The 19,115-nt window shown below is 43.8% G+C and overlaps 1 protein-coding gene across 3 annotated transcripts in view; it reads right to left on the bottom strand.

Moving 5' to 3' along the window:
* The window catches only part of brf1b (BRF1 general transcription factor IIIB subunit b), a 460,829-nt gene that overhangs the window by 396,555 nt on the left and 45,159 nt on the right, over positions 1 to 19,115 (bottom strand). For all 3 annotated transcript variants that reach the window (XR_011887761.1, XM_072272380.1, XM_072272371.1), the window contains exon 2: positions 2,823 to 2,903. Coding sequence is in view for 2 of the 3 variants with exons in the window: in XM_072272380.1 (XP_072128481.1) it covers positions 2,823 to 2,903 (81 nt within the window). In the remaining variant the exon portion in view is untranslated. The remainder of the gene's footprint in view (positions 1 to 2,822; positions 2,904 to 19,115) is intronic.

Below are 19,115 nucleotides of genomic sequence, written 5' to 3'. Positions count from 1 at the left end.
TATTCATGTCATAGACTCAGAGTGATACAATATGGAAACTCTTCAGCCCATCTCATTCATGCCAGCCTTTTTGCCCAGTTCCATCATGTTTTAGCTGTACAGCTTGCACATTGCTGTTTTATCTCAGTTTTTGTCATACCTTTTTTATAAGCATACAATAAATAGCAGGACCTTAAGGAACAGTGATGTACAAAGAGATCTCGGGATACAAGTCCAGAGCTCTCTGAAGATTTTTATTCTACACCTCTCAATCTCATACTTCAACACCTCTCCATTCCTGCGCTACAAGAAAGACAATCCATCCTATCCAATCTTTCCCCATAACTAGAGCCTACCACTCCAGGGAACAACCTGATGAATCTCCTCTGCTCTCTCTCCAAAGCAATTACATCCTTCCCATTGTGGGAAAAGTCATTTATAGTTATTATACAAAAGTTCTGTGCCACATGTAGGTCCTGACATCACTCCAGAGAATTGTCAATGCTCATAATGTGCATCAATAGAATGAAGATGACACGTTTTATTCCCTTGTCAGTTTTCTACTGGCAGATGGCTCCACCTCACAGCCAACACTGCCAAACAAACACAAAAGAACATAATTGGCAAGATTTATCAAGTGACACTTTGCAAGCGTTAACCTCCTTTCAGATACTCAAGGATTTGGCCATTTACGGCCTGAATTTTCTATTTATAAATGGAAATAAGTTGATCAGAAACAAAACAAACCACGTCCATCAGTACTGCTGATAATGCAGGAACTTGAGGGCCGCGGAACTGACCACTGGCAAAAACAAATCAAATTCACCATTTTCCTCACAGGACATAAAACATTACAGCACAGTACAGGCCCTTCAGCCCACTCCAAGATCACTCCAACCTTTCCCTCCTACATAACCCTCCATTTTTCTTTCATCTATGTGCCTGAGAGTCCTTTAATTTACCCTAATGTATCTGCCTCTACCACCACCCTTAGCATCACATTTCACATACCCTCCATTCTATCTGTAATAAAACTTCATTGCTGAGGTTTTACTGGAGTCTGTGGAATCATATGTAGTTGCCACCACCTGTGTCAATCAGTCTCCACCCTTTCACAAACACCACCAATTTTTAACGTTCCCCCCTGATCTCTGCTGCTCTCAGTCTCTTCGACCATGTGCTCAACACCTACCAGTTTATACCCCTACTCCTACCCCTACCCCTGACCCTACCCCTGCCCACCTTCTCATTCTGGCTTCTCCCCCTTTCTTTTAGTCCTAATGAAGGGTATTGGCCTGAAATGTCGACTGTTTATTCCTCTCCGTAGCTGCTGCCTGACCTGCTGAGATCTGCCAGCATTTTGTGTGTGTTGCTCTAGATTTCCAGCATCTAAAGAATTTCTTGTGTTTATTACTTTAAATGGGATATAAATGTAAAGCTTGTTTTTACACAGAGAGTGGTTGATATCTGGAATGTGCTGCTTGCCATGGTGGAATCAGATACAATGATAATATTTAAGAGGCAGCAAACTCACCTAATGTGGGAGGGACAGCACAATGTGCTATCAGACTGAAGAAGTGCCGGAGGAGTGGGCACTGTGTCGGGGGCAGGGAGCGTGCCGAGGGGGTGCTGCACTCTTCATTCGGTAGCGCTTTACTCCTTTGGTCATGGTTACACTGTTGTTTTCAGAGAATGCAGATGTGGAGGTGCTACATTTCCTATGTGGCAAAAGCCACAACACTATTTCCATAGACATCCTGACCCATAGCAAGTGTTAATCCCATTGTAAATGCTCTGGGGAGTCAAACCAAGCCCATCATTCATTGGAGTGGACACACAATTGACACTCAACTTTACAAGTTATTCCACTCCTGCAGACAAGGCCTGTGGCTACTGGACAGAACTATGATTAAAATTGCCTTACTGCAGTACCAATTCCTTGAACAATAAATTGCTTTAGGAATTTCTACCATCCACTGAGTTCAGCAGGGATGATCCGCATTTCAATTTTATTTTAATTTTCTGTTCTACCTTCTCCATAAAATTAATTTCTCCCCTTACCTATCAAGCTCAGTTTTAATGGTTTGATTGACCTCAATCCCTATAACCTGTAGGGAGAATAAGTTCCAAATTTCACCTATGCTTTGATTGAGAAAACTGACAGGTGCTAGTAAATTGTAAGCGAGGACATGCCCTGTTCACCTCAATATCACCAGGAGCCTGTACATTTCCCCCGTCATCAAATTTCTGAGTGGCCCATGAACACCTGTTTTTGTAGCTTATTGCACTTTTAGTGTACTACTGCCACAAAACAACAAATTTCATGACATATATCAGTGATAATAAACCTTATTCTGATCAACATGATAGATCTGCAAAATGGAAAAATCTGAAACAGCCATCAATTCAGAATACATAAAGAACTGTCAGTTCAAGTAATGTTGCTGCATGAAACCAGAAAGATATGGAATACACTGAAGAATATGCAAACTATTTTAAAGCTCATTGTGCTGTACAAAACTGGGTTCACTGTTCATCACTGCAGTACAGAGCCCGTATTAACAATCCTGCAGCACAGATCAGCATCTCTTTTAAATCCAGGAATCTTGTTAGTCTGAGAACGAGGGTGGGAAGGAGCCTGCAGGCGGCAGACAGAGTGAAGGGCACCAGCCAGGCTGGTGAAGTAACTCCAGGGCACCACAATCAGCACAACAATTAACAACCCAAATCTCCTGAAACCTCCAGTGAGCTGTTCCGGAACAAATGAGCAGGCAGAGACACGTATCAGCTTACAAGTAGGCTGCCTTCTACTAACTTAGAGTTCAACACTGTTTCTGATTTACCATTCTGTAAAGATTGTGTGCGCGATTCTTTCCCAAGGTTGGTGTGAAATCCTGATCCCAATGATGGAGCTTTCCCAGGACCTGAAATGCAAAAAAAATAAAAGTCAGTCATCAAAACCTACCACACCATTTTTAAATCCACACAAATCAATATACTACTTGCCACCATTAGCCTACTTAGGCTGTATAGGAAGCTTGACAGTAGAAAACAAAGGGTAGCAATGGGAGTGCACAAAAAAGGTTGGATGCTGAAACATGGGAAAATATGAATGTACAGAGAATGGAGAGTTATGGACATCGTGTCAACAGAAGGGACTAATTTAATTACTAATTTAGTTAGTTTGGCACAACAGTGTGGGCCAAGAAGCCTGCTCCTCTGCTGTACTGTTCTATATATGCTCTATGTGGCGCCAAGAATCGCTGACTTCCACCCCCAACAGCAATGATGTAAGCAGCTATACTCACTGGAGTTGAGAAGAATGAGGGGGGGGGGGGGGAGGAATTCAATGAAACTTACCAAATATTGAAACACCTAGATAGAGCTTTTTTTAAAAATTATTCATTTACCGGAAGTGGGCGTCGCCAGCTAAACCAGCATTTATTGCCCATCCCTAGTTGCCCTTGAGAAGGTGGTGATGAGCTGCCTTCTTGAACCACTGCAGTCCCCGAGGTGTAGGTACACCCACAGTGCTGTTAGGGAGGGAATTCCATGATTTTGACCCTGCGACAATAAAGGAACAGTGATATGTTTCTAAGTCAGGATGGTGAGCGACTTGGAGGGGGATTTCCAAATGGTGTTCCCAGGTATCTGCTGTTCTCGATTGTAGTGGTCATGGGTCTGGAAGGTGCTGCCTTAGGAACGTTGGCGTGTTGTTGCAGTGTATCTTGTAGATGGTATACACTGCTGCAACTGTTTGTCGATGGTGGAGGGATTAGATGCTTGTGGAAGGGGTACCAATCAAGTGGGCTGCCTTGTACTGGATGGTGTCAAGCATTTTTAGTGTTGATGAAGCTGCGCTCATCCAGGCGAGTGGCAAGTATTCCATTACACTCCTGACGAGCCTTGTAGATGGTGGAGAGGCTTTGGGAAGTCAGGAGGTAAGTTACACAGGATTCCTCTCCTTTGACCGGCTCTGTTAGCCACGGTGTTTACATGGCTAGCCCAGTTCAGTATCCTGTCAACAATAACCCCCAGGATGTTGATAGTAGGGGATTCAGTGATGGTGATGCCACTGAATGTCAAGCCTCCCTTGTTGGAGATGGTCATTGCCTGGCACTTCTGTGGCTCGAACTTTACTTGCCACTTTTCCAGCTCCTGCTGCATTTGGGTATGAATTGCTTTTCTATTTGAGGAGTCACGAATGGTGCAGAACATTGTGCAGTCATCTGCAGACATCCCCACTTCTGACTTTATGACGGAAGGAAGGTCACTGATGAAGCAGTTGAAGATGGTTGGTCCTAGGACACTTCCCTGAGGAACTCCTGCAGTGGTGTCCTGAGGATGTGATGATTGACCTCCGACCACCACAGCCATCTTCCTTTGTGTTAGGAATGATTCCAACTAGTGGAGGGTTCTTCCCCCCGCCCCACCCCAATTCCTATTGACTCCATTTTAGCCAGGGCATCTTGATGCCATACTCGGTCAAATGTTGCCTTTGATATAGACAGCTATCACTCTCATCTCTGGTATTTAGCTCTTTGGCCCATGTTTGGACCAAGGAGGTGATGAGGTCAGGTGGTGAGGGTTCTTGATGGAACTCAAACTGGGCATCCGTAAGCAGGTTATTGTCCAGAAGGTGCTGCATGATAGCACAGTTGGTGACCCCTTCCATTACTTTACTGATAATTGAGAGTAGACTGATAGGGCGGTAATTGGCTGGGTTGGACTTAATCCTGTTTCTTGTGCACAGGACATACCTGGGTAATTTTCCACATTGCCAGGTAGATGCTGGTGTTGTAGCTGTACTGGAACAGCTTGGCTAGTGGTCTGGGCCCATAGCCTTTGCAGTATCCAGTTCTTTCAGTTATTTCTTGGTATCACATGGAGTGAATCAGATTGGCTGCACACTGACATCTGGGATGCTGGGGACTTCTGGAGGAGGATGAGCTGGATCATCTACTCAGCACTTCTGACTGAAGATGGTAGCAAATGCCTCAGCCTCATCTTTTGCACAGGTGTACTGGGCTCCTCTATCATTGAGGATGGGGATATTTGTGGAGCTTCCTCCTCCCAGTGAGTTGTTTGATTGTCCACAACCATTCACAGTTGGATGTGGCAGGACTACGGAGCTTAGATCTGATCCATTGGTTGTGGGAACACTTAGCTCTGCCTATTACTTGCTGCTTATGGTGTTTGGCATACAAGTGGTCCTGTATCGTGGCTTCACCAGAGTGGACGTGGAGAGGATGTGTTGAATTTTGGGGGAAGTCTAGGACCAGAGGGCACAGCCTCAGAATAAAAGGACATCCCTCTACAATAGAGAGAAGGAAGAATTTTTTTAGCCAGAAGGTGATGAATCTGTAGAATTTATTGCCATAGACACTGGTGAAATCATTGGGTATACTTAAAGCGGAAGTTGATAAATTCTTGATTCATCAGGGCATCACGGGAAGAAGGCAGGAGAATGGGTCTGCTATTCGATCATCACTGCCACGATCATATAAACGACAGAGATGACTCAATGGGCAAATGGCCTAATTCTGCTCCTATGTCTTATGTCTTCAAACCCCACACCTGCATTTGGCAGCACAGTTCTCCCAAGCTGAGAGATGTTGATAAAGAGATGGAGGACAAATTTCCATCCCAAGCAGCAGTGCAGGACATAGCCCTGAGAGCCGCATTTCAGTGATGACTGATCTGCCCATACAGACAATCTCCCCACACCACACTGTGGATGGTTCACCTTCATGGAGTGCCTAAGGAGGGCAAACATTTGCACCCAGATTCCCCAGACAGCAGCAGCACAGAGGACATCCAGGTTCCAGGAACAACAACACACAACCCCAACAGATAGCTTTTTATCCAGTGCATGGAGGACAAACCTTTGAATGTTCAACTGAAGGATGAGTGAATCAGCACTCTAGGATAGCTCTGGGCAGTATTCAATTACAGTGAATAGTTATGACCCCAATACAAAAACTTGCAGAACCCCTCTAGTCATCCAGCCTATCAATGTACTGCCCATTAATTCTGCATCCTGCCTCAACCAACTTCCAAAAGCTCAATCAATCTGACCTCAATTCTATATGCTCTACCTCCAGCTCTGGGTCTGTCATGAAAATCGATAGCTAATACCTTCTGGAAATCCATGAAGAGCCTGAGTTATGCATCACAGAAACAAGCCCTTATGCTCAACTTGTCTATGCCAACCCATTTGCCTAGCCAAGCTAGTCTCATTTGCCTGTGTTTGGCCCATATTCCACTAAACCTTTTTGTTTGTTTATTTAGCGATGCATCACAGAACAGGCCCCACCCAGCAACCCACCTATTTAACTCTAGCCTCATCACAGGACAATTTACAATGACCCATGTTGGAGGAAATCAGAGAACCCAGTGGAAACCCATGTGGTCATGGGGAAGATGTACAAACTCATAGAGAGGATGCCAGAATAGAACTCAAAACTGCAAACTCCGACATCCTGAGCTGTAATCATGTCGTGCTAGCCACTATGCTACCATGGCACCTTTCTTATCCATAGACTGGTCCAATTGTTGAAACTGTACCTGCCTCTACCAGTTCCTCTGGCACCTTATTCCATATACCCACAATCCTCTGTGGAAAAAGTCATCTCTCACCCCCTGTTAACCCTTTCCCTTTCACCTTAAGCTAAGAATACAGATATCAGAATCAGAATTAGGGTTATACAACAGGCAAACAGGCCTCTCTGGCTATCTGGTCCATGCCAACCAAGATGCCCATCCAAGTTAGTCCCATTTGCCAGCACTTGACCCTCATCTCTCAAAACCTTTCCCATCCCTATACCTTTTATTGAACCTGCTTCGACCACTTCCTCTGGCAGCTTGTTCCACACACCCATCACCGTTGAGTGAAAAAGTTGCCCCTGAGGCCCCCTTCAAATCTTTCCCTCTCATACTCTAAATACATTTAACAACTTATACCAGTTATATTAAACCTGATTCTGATTGTATGCCCCCTAGTTTTGGTCTCCCCTAACTTGGGGAAAAGACTTATCATCCACTTTATCATTGTCCATCACAATTTTATGCACCCTTAAATACATTTTTGGGTACTCTACATAAACATCGACCCAGCTGGTGGCATAGTGGCATCAGTGCCAGACTTTGGGACGAAAGGTCCCAAGTTCGAATCCAGCCAGCTGGCTCCCCTGCACGCTTTCCATCTGTGCTGGGTTACGAGCTGGTGATCTCTTTGGAAACTCACCCGGCTGAAGGCAATGGCAAACCACTGCTGTAACTTGCCTCGTATGCAGTTCCTCACTACGTCAGAGAGGCGTGGAGGGAAATCGTCCACTAACCAGAGAAACTCTGGATGCGACGTACCTTTCCTTTATATAGACATATCAATATTTAAATATACAGACTCTACAGCTGGAGTAGACATTAACTAGAGGCCATAAAATATATAAAATATGTAAGAAAAATTTGAGGAGTGCTCCCAGTTAGATATAGTCATCACTTCGAAAGAAAATCCCAAGTTTTCTCGGGCATAGGAATCCAACAGATCCACAAGAACACACAAAATGCTGGAGGAACTCAACAGGTCAGGCAGCATCTATGGAGGGAAATTGTTCTTGTTTTGTGTTGCTCCAGATTTACAGCATCTGCAGTCTTTTGTGTCTCCATAAACAGATCCACAAAGGCTCTCACTACCTGAGTGAAAACTGCCAAAGTGTTCAGTTGCTCCATCAGTAATAGACTCCAGAAATTTCCCAACAGGTCTTGGGCCAACTGGTCTGTTATTCTTTGTTTCCCCTTTTTCCTTTCTCATGTACCAGACTGACGTGATAAAATTTCCAATCTAAAGGAACCCTCATCGAGTCAAAGAAGCTTGGAAGTATGCAATGTCCTCAACAACTTCCCATCCATGAGAGATATGATTTTCTTCATTACAGATATTAACAATTTTTGACAAGTCCCTGAATCAATACTAATTTCCTCGGGATCGTTTCTTTGTCCTCTAAAGTAAACATTTAATCATTCCCATGTCTACCATTTCCTTATTTTAACTTACAATATTTATGTAATTGATTTTAAGAGGCCCACATTGCTCCAAGCTGTTGTTTTAACCTAATACAATTGCAAACATGTGTATTGATTTTAATATCTCATTTAAAATTTCATACTGTATATTCTATCTGCTCTTCATAAATGATTAGTCATGTTTTGCTGCCCTTTGTGTCTCTTCCTGTTGCACAGAATTGCAGATTTTACCCTTCTGTGTTTTTCCTTCGTTTTTTTTCATCATCCAGACTATCTTACTACTTATGGGAATAGGCTGGCCCCGATTACTGTAAACTGTTTTAAATATTCCCACTGCTCTACTGGCATTCTACTGTACCTGTGAATCAATCTGCCCAGTTAACCATGAAAAGTCTGCTTAGGATCTTTCTAGCTATGTCACAACACTGAATTTGATCATAATCATAATAGTTCCTATAAAACAAATGTTGACTCACTGATGGGCTGTTCACTAAAACTGGATAATTACCCATAACCAAATCTAACAGCTGTTCCTCTTGCCGGTTGAAACATGTTAGTGCAAGAAACCCACAAAAAGATGACTACACTTCAGACATGAGCCAATCTGTTTATTTCAAACTAGGTAAAAGGTAAAGTTCCTCCCCACATCTTGTTTGGCACACTAGCTCGAGGCTCAACCCAGCATGGTTGGAAGGTACAAGGAGCCGGCCAGATTCGAATCTGGGACCACTTGCCTGAAGTCCAGTGCGAATACCACTGCATCATCAGCTAGCTAATTACAAACTAGAACCAAGTTTAAAATCACCCTGTTTCTGTAACTTACCTAGGCTCAGCAGCTATGCATTCTGCCACTTTACTTGCTATCAGGAAGAGCTGTACATAATTCTTAAACCCTTTCCTATATTTTATTCCACCTATAGAACAACTACTGTTTACTTATATCCTCTCTCAATTATTTATTTCATCCCTTATTACTAGGTCTTCTCCATACCCTCCATACAGTTGTTCCCCCATCTTTCCCCATGCATCTGATAACTTTCTTTAACCACCTCATCCAACATCCATCTCTGTAACCTCTGAAAATAAAAATTGAAAACTTGTGCCCATCTTCAATTCAAAGCCCAGAGCTTGAAATTATTTAAAATAAAAACATAGCTCAGAAATATCTAAAGGCAGCCCTGTGTTCAAGGTTCCGACAATTCAATACAAACCATTCTTCATCAGTTAGTAAAATAACACTGAACTATCCAATTCTGACATTATAATAAAGACCAGAGAGAAAAGAAACAATTATTTTACCCCTGATCGATAGCCAAATGAATCAAAACAATTGTTCACTTTAAAGTTGGAAGCAAAGAGGAGAAACGTACTCCCTGCCTGGGAACCATACCACATCTCCAATCTACTCTCACCATCACCATCCCTGATGTAGAACTCCAGAGAATCACTCATCTTTCATTACTTCGCTCAGTTGCCTTCAGTTGGTTTTTAAGAGCTTCCTAATCATTACTGCTATATTGTATGTCCTCCCTTTTGTTTTATACTGTGTTTATTAGCCATGGTTACCTCACCTTCCCTTTAGGGCAGGGGTTCCCAACCTTTTTCATGCCATGGACCCCAACCATTAACCAAGGGAACCCCCACTTTAGAATGACCCTCAAAAGAGTCATAAATCTTTAGAACTCCCTTCCTGGAGAGTTAGAAGTTTGAATTTTTTTGAACAAGAGGTAGATAGATCCATGACTAGTAAAAGGGATGAAATACTGTATGTGGATTTGCTCCAGGCAAAACAGTGGATCAGGAGCCCAATATCCCGCTCATTAAAAGCTTCAGCGAGTGTTGTGCAGAATGGGGGAAAATGGATGACAGGCTCATACTTCCATGATTTCTCAGATTTACTTTATTTTAAGATATAGTGCAGAGTAGACCCTTCTGGCCCTTCGAAACATGGCACCAGCAAGCCACCAAATTCAACCCTATCCTATTCACAGGGCAATTTACAATGACCTACAAACCGGTATGTCTGGATTACGGGAGGAAACCAAATCACCCAGAGGAAACCCATGCATTCCATGGGGAAGGATGTACAAACGCCTTACAGAGCACACCGGGATCAAACTACGAACTCCAGCACCCCGAGCTGTAAAGCATCACACTAACCGCTACAATACCGTGGCACCCAATTTATCAACAGATTTACCAGCAACTGCTATGAAAACCCAGTGCTTAGTTACACCTTCATTATTATGCAACCTTCTATCCCAACACATTCGTTACAAAATAAATTCCCTGAATTAAGGGCTGTATGACTGAGTCATGAACACTCACAGGCTCTTCCAGCACGGCTAGTTACACACTATGAATGGTATGCTGGCATTTATAGCGAGAGGATTCGAGTACAGGAGCAGGGAGGTACTACTGCAGTTGTACAAGGCCTTGGTGAGACCACACCTGGAGTATTGTGTGCAGTTTTGGTCCCCTAATCTGAGGAAAGACATCCTTGCCATAGAGGGAGTACAAAGAAGGTTCAGCAGATTGATTCCTAGGATGGCAGGATTTTCATATGAAGAAAGACTGGATGAACTGGGCTTGTACTCGTTGGAATTTAGAAGATTGAGGGGGGATCTGATTGAAACGTATAAGATCCTAAAGGGATTGGACAGGCTAGATGCAGGAAGATTGTTCCCGATGTTGGGGAAGTCCAGAATGAGGGGTCACAGTTTGAGGATAGAGGGGAAGCCTTTTAGGACCGAGATTAGGAAAAACTTCTTCACACAGAGAGTGGTGAATCTGTGGAATTCTCTGCCACAGGAAACAGTTGAGGCCAGTTCATTGGCTATATTTAAGAGGGAGTTAGATATGGCCCTTGTGGCTACGGGGGTCAGGGGGTATGGAGGGAAGGCTGGGGCGGGGTTCTGAGTTGGATGATCAGCCATGATCATAATAAATGGTGGTGCAGGCTCGAAGGGCCGAATGGCCTACTCCTGCACCTATTTTCTATGTTTCTATGTTTCTACAAACAAAGCAAATAGAAGGTGGGGCTGAAGACTCTCCTGCTTGGATGCACTATTACCTGATGCATTTCCAATGACATATGTATGGTATTATGGAAAAGGGGTGGAATTACCAGACAGAGGGGAGCTTGGAGCTGTGATTTTGGAATTGCCACAGTAAGCATCACCTATTTGGGCAAGGGAATCAGAATTCAGAATTCATTCAAGGGAGCACATTCTAGCTTAGCAGTTAGCGTAATGCTTTACAGTGGCAGCAGTCGGGGTTCAACTCCCACCACTGCCTACAAAAAGTTTAAGATGGTGCTGGCGAAGCACAGCAATGACTTGCTGGCAACAAACAAAACTACTAATCAACTTTATTGATCACACTTTTTCTGGAAAACTAACACTGCAATCAATGGCCTGTAACTTCCCTTTCGGAGTTGAGCTTTTGAACCACATGTATGACCTGGCATTTTTGCGGTGTGAAGTGAAGTCCCAAAGGTGCAGGACAGTTGTGGTGTGGCGTGGCGTTTATGGGCCAAATCACGGCAGGAAGGCCCGGGACAAAGACTGGAGAACGAGCCAATGCTTAGCCATCGCTGGTGCAAACTTGGAGCCGATTTGAGGTGGCAAAATTGAGGCGAGGCAGAGTCGAAGTGGTGGGACCCAGGCCCAAGAGTGAGAAACAGGTTGATATTTGACCGAATTAAGTGTCGGGCGAAATTGGAAAGGACAAGCCTGAAAGCATGTCAAAGCAGCAAGGCCCAGGACAGAGAGCAGGGAATGACCTGCTGTTTGGCTGATTTAAGCACTGGGCCAGGTTGAAAAGGTCAGGGTGTCAGGGCCAGAGGTGAGGGACGGGCCAGCATTCAACTCACTGCTCCATCAGACTCATTAGTCTGTGCGCTGAACTGAGGCCGTGGCCTGCAACTAACGAGCTCTTGGATCAGCTAAGACTTGCTCTGTGGCTGCAAACTCACTTTCGTGAACTTCAGTTCTGAATGTTATTGCTTTCTTTTATTGTTTCCAATTTGCTTTTTTTCCCTCTGCATATTGGGTGTATACGATCTTTCTTTAGTGAGTTTTATTAGGCATCTTTGTTTTGTGACTGCCCGTAAGGAGATGAAACTCAGGTATATATAGTATACATTCTTTGATAATAAATATATTTTGAACTTTGAACATTCTCCCCATAACTGCATGGGTTTCTTCCGGGCGCTCCAGTTTCCTGACACATGTCAGAGACGTACAGGTTACCAAGTTGTGGGCATGCTATGTTAGTGCTGGAAGCATATCTAAGAAAGGACGTGCTGGCACGGGAACAGGTCCAGAGGAGGTTCACAAATGATCCCAGGAATTAAACGGTAAATGTATGAGGAGCATTTGATGGCTCTGGGCCTGTACTCCCTGGAGTTTAGAACAATGGGGGGGGGGGGGCGGGGGAGAGCAGATCTCATTGAAACCTATCGAATATTGAAAGGTCTAGATAGAGTGGACGTAGAGAAAATGTATCTTATAGTGAGGGGGTCTAGAACCAGATGGCACAGCCTCAGAATAGAAGGATGCCCCTTTAGAACAGAGGTGAGGAGGTATTTCCCTAGCCAGAAGGTGATGAATTTATGGAATTTATTGCCACAGACAGCTGTGGAGGCCAAGTCACTGGGTATATTTAAAGTGGAGGCTGATAGGTTCTTGATTACCAAGGGCATTAAAAGTTAGAAGGAGAAGGCAGGAGAGTGGGTTTGAGAGGGATAACAAATCAGCCAGACTGCACAAGAGGCAGAATGGTTTAATTCTGCTCTTATTTCTTATGGAAAGCACGATGACATTTGCAGGCTTCCCCAAGCACATCCTCGATGCAACACATTTTTATTGTAAGTTTCAATATACATGTGACAAAGCAAACCTTTAATCTTTTTTAAAAAAAATCACCCCACAAGCACAGCGCAAACATTCTATGAAACAAGCAGTCCGTTCAGCTCATACCATGCTCAGCAAAAAGCCAAACAGAAACCCATTTTTGGATGCTTGCTGCATACAATGAGAGGTCAACACAAGAATGTCATTCACGGTCAAGGCTTTAGTCAGAGGATTTTTTCCCAAAGGATTTTCACACAGAGCTTTGATGCTGTTGAGGTCACATCGCAGAGGCCTCACAGAGTGGAGGCAGGCTGGGTGCTCCATGGGAAGAATGACGATGACCAGTCCAAGGCTCAGAGAATGCTCATCTCGCCAAGTCAAGCCAAAGTAAATTTATTATCAAAGTACATATATGTTACCATATACGACCTTGAGATTCATTTTCTTGCAGCACTTACAGTGAAAGAAATAGAATTTATCAAAACTATACACGACAAAGACTGACAAACAATGTGCAAAAGATATATTGCAAATAATGAGAAAAAGTAAATAAATAATACCGAGAACAGGAGCTATAATCCTTGAAAGTGAGTCTATGCACAGCAAAACATAAACACGAAGAATTCTGCAGATGCTGGAAATTCAAGCAACACACATCAAAGTTGCTGGGGAACGCAGCAGGCCAGGCAGCATCTCTAGGAAGAGGTACAGTCGACGTTTCGGGCCGAGGCCCTTCGTCAGGACTAACTGGAGGAAGAGCTAGGAAGAGATTTGTAAGTGGGGGGGGGGAGGGGAGATCCAAAATGATAGGAGAAGACAGGAGGGGGAGGGATGGAGCCAAGAGCTGGACAGGTGATTGGCATATCCCTTTTGCCAATCACCTGTCCAGCTCTTGGGCTCCATCCCTCCCCCTCCTGTCTTCTCCTATCGTTTTGGATCTCCCCTCCCCCCCCCACTTACAAATCTCTTCCTAGCTCTTCCTCCAGTTAGTCCTGACGAAGGGTCTCGGCCCGAAACGTCGACTGTACCTCTTCCTAGGGATGCTGCCTGGCCTGCTGCGTTCACCAGCAATTTTGATGTGTGTTGCTATACACAGCAGAGTCAGTTCGGTGTGGAGGTGAGTGAAGTTCAAAGTACATACACGTCACCATATACAACACTGAGATCCATTTTCTTGAGCACATACTCAATAAATCCAATACACCATACTAGAATCAATGGAAGACCGCACCATCAGAGCGGACAAGCAGTGTGCAAAAGACACACTGGTTCCATCCGATTCAGATTCCTGATGGTTCAGGGTTATTAACCGTTTCAGAATCTGGTGGTGTGGGACCGAAGGCTTTTGTACCTCTTGCCTAATGGTAGTAGTGAGAAAAGAGCATGGCCTAGATGATGGAGGCTGCTTTCTTATGGCAGTGTTCCTTGTAAATGTGCTCAATTGTGGGGAGGGCTATGCCTGCTATGGATTGTGCTGTATCTATCACCTTTTGTAGATTTTTCCATTCTTGAGCACTGGTGTTTCCATACAAGGGCGTGATGAAGCCAGTCAGGATACTTTCCACTGTGAATCTATAGGTTTGCCAACGATTAGATAATGTGCCGAATCTACAAAAAAAAGTTCTAAGGAATGTAGAGACTATAAACCCATTGGAATTCAATATACAAGAATTGATTTATTGTTGTCACACCTACCAAGATACAGTGAAACGTTTTTGTTTGTGTGCCATCGAGACAGATCATTCCATACATATGTACATCAAGGTAGAAACTGAATGCAGAATATTGTGTTAGTAACCAAGAAAGTGGAGTGCAGGTAAACTAATAAAGTTCAAGGGCTATGACAAGGTAGGTTGGATGATCAAGTGTTTTTCTCCCTGTGCAGGAGGTCCATTCAAGAGTCTGACAGCAGTGGGAAAAGCTGCTGCTCGTGAGCATGGTATTATGTATTCTTTTGCATCTTCTGCCCAACATGAGAGAGAGGAGTGCATGACCAGATGGGAGGGGTCCTTGATTAAGCCGGCTGTTTTACTGAGGCAGCAGGAATGATCAGTGGAATCAGAGGAGGGGAGGGTGGTTTGTATGGACCAGGCTGTTTTCACAACTCTGCTCAGTTTCTTGCTGTCATGGGCAGAGCTTTGCCCACACCAAGTCACGATGGGGCAATTTCTATGGTACAATTATAAAAACTGACGACATGCCGAATTTACTTAGCCTTCTGAAAAAGCACAGAGTGAGAAAAAGATTCCATCAAGTTGAACAATGTGGAATGAAGAAACGGGGGGGGGGGGGGTGGGAAGGGAGTCTTTTGGGGCATGATGGAGGGCTTCTTGAGCAACAAACTATTTCCTGGAGGAAGTTAGCAGGTCAACCAGCATTTGTGGGAGGAAAGGAATTGTCAAAGTTCCAGATTAAATCCCTTCTTTGGGGTCATTCAGTGCAGGTGCTAGATATTAAGATTCACTTTATGTTCAGCTGTAGACTCTATGCCTCTATTCACCCTTTGCTTGGCAGACTTCATCATGAATATATTGTCTGAGCTTCCACAGCTCCCTTAGTAGCGAATTCTGAAGATTCAAAGCTCACTGGATGAAGGAAGTTCTTCTCAACTCAGTCTTGACTGGGTAGTTCCCTCATTCCGTGAACATGACTGCTGGATTTAAAATCTAAATCAAGGAAAAATATCAATTCCATATCTATACTGTCAAGTCCCTTGTTGAATAAGATCTCTTCTCATTCTTTTAAACTCGTGAGAGTGGCGAATGTGGGCTATGTGGGCTGGAGAGGCACATGGTGGAACAGACAAATGTGAAAGTAAAAATGTGTGGATGAAGTATTTAGTGGCAGATGCTTTGAGGCAGTTCTCAGATAGGTGGCATTATGGAACAGGTCTGCAGGCTATAAAGGTACAGATCAGAATCTCAAAGTTCTAAGTAAATTTATTATCAAGTACATTTATGTCACCATATACAACCATGAGGTTCGTTTTCTTGGGAGCATATTCAATAAATCTATAATAGAATCAATGAAAGATTGCACCAACTTGGGCATTCAAACAATGTGCAAAAGATACAGACTGTGCAAATACAAGAAAGAAATTATTAGAAATAAAATAAATCAATAAATATTGAGAACATGAGATGAAGAGTCCTCGAGAATGAGTCCATAGCTTATGGGAACGTTTCAATGATGGGACAAGTGAAGTTGAGTGAAGTTATCCCCTCTGCTTCAAGAACCTGATAGTTGAGGGGTAATAACTATTCCCAAACCTGGTGGTGTAAGTCCTGATGCTCCTGTACCACCTTCGTGATGGCAGCAGCACGAAGAGAGCATGTGCTGGGTGGTGGGGTGTCAACTTGCAATAGGACAAATATACACACAGTCAGAGACATCAAACAGAAACATGTCCTTCAGTCCATCTAGTCCATGCTGAACTATTATTTCACCCAGTCTCATAGCTTTCCAAATCCCTCCCATCCACGTTCAGAGTGCAAAGTAAATGTATTAAAGTACATATATGTCCTATACAACCCAGAGATTCGTTTTCTTAAATGCTACGCTCAAACCTGCATCTACCACTTCCTCTCCCACCTCCCTCTGAGTGAAGAAGTTTCCCCTTATGCTCCCTTAAATATTTCACATTTCACACATGACGGTTTCTTTACACAGCTTGGAAGGAAAAATGAAAGAACATATTATCATTTAAATGGTAAAGAACTGCAGCATGCGGCTGTGCAGAGGGACTTAGGAGTGCTTGTGCATGAATCACATAAGGGTGTTTTACAGGTGCAGCAGCCTACCAAGAAGGCAAATGGGATGTTGGCCTTCATTGGTAAAGGGATTGAATTAAAGAGCAGGGAGGTTATGCTGCAACTGTACAGGGGGTTGGTGAGGCAGCACCTGGAGTAATGTGTGTTGTTCTGGTCTTCAAGTTCCTCGGCATCCTCACGTGCTCTGTACACACCAGCTGTGTGATTCGGGGGAGTAAATTTAGGACAGAGATGAGGAGGAACTGCTTTTCCCCAGAGAGGGGTGAATCTGTAGAATTCTCTGCCCAATGAAGCAGTGGAGGCTACATCAACAAATACATTTAAGACAAGGTTGGATAGATTTTTGCATAGTAGGGGAATAAAGGGTTATGGGAAAAGACAGGCAGGTGGAGATGAGTCCATGGCCAGATCAGCCATTATCTTATTGCACAGCAGAGCAGGCTCGACAGGTCAGATGGCCTATTCCTGCTCCTATTTCTTATGTTCTCATGTTTAACACAGATTCCAAGAAGTCAGATGAGACAGATGACACAATTCAAAATGGAATACATTTGGAGGCAAACAATCTCTCACTGCCTTGACATACATATACACATAACTTGCCAGAGTAAGTCAAGGTTTATTCACTTTGTTTGCAGATGGAAAGAGCTTCAAAGCTGGGTTTGAAAGAACCAGAAGAGGGATTTTCTGCCAGACTGAAGGACTGATGCTGGTCATTAATCAGATCACAGACAACAAAGTTCCAGGGCATGTGTTAATCAGACAGGACTTGAAGGGCAATACAGCTGTGTGAGACAATGATACACATTTCAGATTACAGTGTGGATAAATAGCTCAGGACTGATTATGCATAAAATTAATCACATTTCCTTCATTGATCCTTTGTTACTTTATCAGAAATACTATCCAGTTAGTTAAACCAAACTTGTCCATACAAATCCCTGCTTCTTTTCTCGTACCAAGCCCCATTTGCTCAAGTGACCGCAAACTTTTGGACTCTGCCCAAAACCTCACAGGCACATCCCTTTCTACCATCGGTAATATCGGCAGGAGTTACAGCATTAAGGCAACATCCATCAAAGATCCCCACCATCCAGGCCAAGCCATCTTCTCACAATTAACACTGAGCTCAAGGTACAGAAGCCTTAAGTTCCAAACCGCCAGATTCAAGAACAGCTACTTCCCTTCAACCATTCGGTTCCTGAGCCAAGTTGCACAATACTAATCATTGCAGTTTAGCAACATGATGACAGTTTTATTCAGGGTGCACTAAAATGGACTTTGTTTTTGTTCTATGTGTAATTTCTTGTAAATTTGTGCATAATTTATTTTACATTTTCCTTATGAATGAAGTCACGTGCCTGTGATGCTGCTATATTTTTTCCTGTGCCTACGTGTACTTGTGTAAATGACAATAACCTTGACTTTAAACTACAAACACAAGAGTTTCTGCCGATGCTGAAAATCCAGAGAAACACAAATTCGTTCATGGGGGTGAACCCATGGACAGCATTTGGCGCAGATGAGGTACCTGGTTGAGAACTAAAGATCTGTGCTGATCAACTGGTTGAAGTGTTTACTGACATCTTTAACTTCTCACTTTGGCCAGCTGAATCAAGCAGGCTTCAATTATACTGGTGCCTGAGAACATGATAACCTGCCTTAATGACTATGATCCAGTGGCACTCATAGTTCTTTTGCCCAGCGGAGCTGTTCTGACAGGAGAAGGGGCAAAGGTGGGCCACTGGCACCTTAAAACCAGTTGCTCCAGGCAGATCGGGCTCGTTAATCATGGATGGTAGCTCATCTAGGAGAAGGAAAACTCCAATTTCAAACCTCCGCTGCCTTGCAACTATACCCGCTCACGGGAAAGGCTTTGGGAGTAAACCCTGAGGAAAAATCTGGAGTCGGAGTCCCTGGAGAGGCCACTCCAACCAGTGACTACCAGAGGCGCAGTACCCATGGTCGACCACGACTGACGGAGGCCACACAGCGGCACTTACGTCCACTGGATGAAGGGTTTTGAAAGGTTGGTGATGAAGCACATCAACTCCTCCTGAGAAGCAGCTTGGATCTGCTCCAATTTGCCTACCACCAACAGGTCCACAAAAGATGCCATTTCATTAGCTCTTCACTCAACCCTGGAACATTTCGCCAGCAAAGATACATATATCAGATGCCAGGATGTTCCTTATCGACTACAGCTCAGCATTCAATACCATCGTCCCATCAAAGCTAATCAATAAGCTTCAAGACCTTGGTCTCAATACCTCCTTGTGCAATTGGATCCTCAATTTCCTCATTTGCAGACCCCAGTCAGTTCAGATTTGCAACATCTCCTTCACAATCTCCACCAGCACAGGTGAACCACAAGGCTGTGTTTTTAGTCCCCTGCTCTACTCACTTTACACTTATGACTGCATTGCTAAGCACAAATCCAATGCCATATTTAAGTTCGCTAACAACACCACTATTGCTGGCCAAA

The sequence above is a fragment of the Mobula birostris genome, chromosome 1, assembly GCF_030028105.1.
Source record: "Mobula birostris isolate sMobBir1 chromosome 1, sMobBir1.hap1, whole genome shotgun sequence".
Classification (NCBI taxonomy): Eukaryota; Metazoa; Chordata; class Chondrichthyes; order Myliobatiformes; family Myliobatidae; genus Mobula; species Mobula birostris.
The sequence above is the reverse complement of the archived record's forward strand: the minus strand, read 5'-3'. Positions and strand labels throughout refer to the sequence as shown.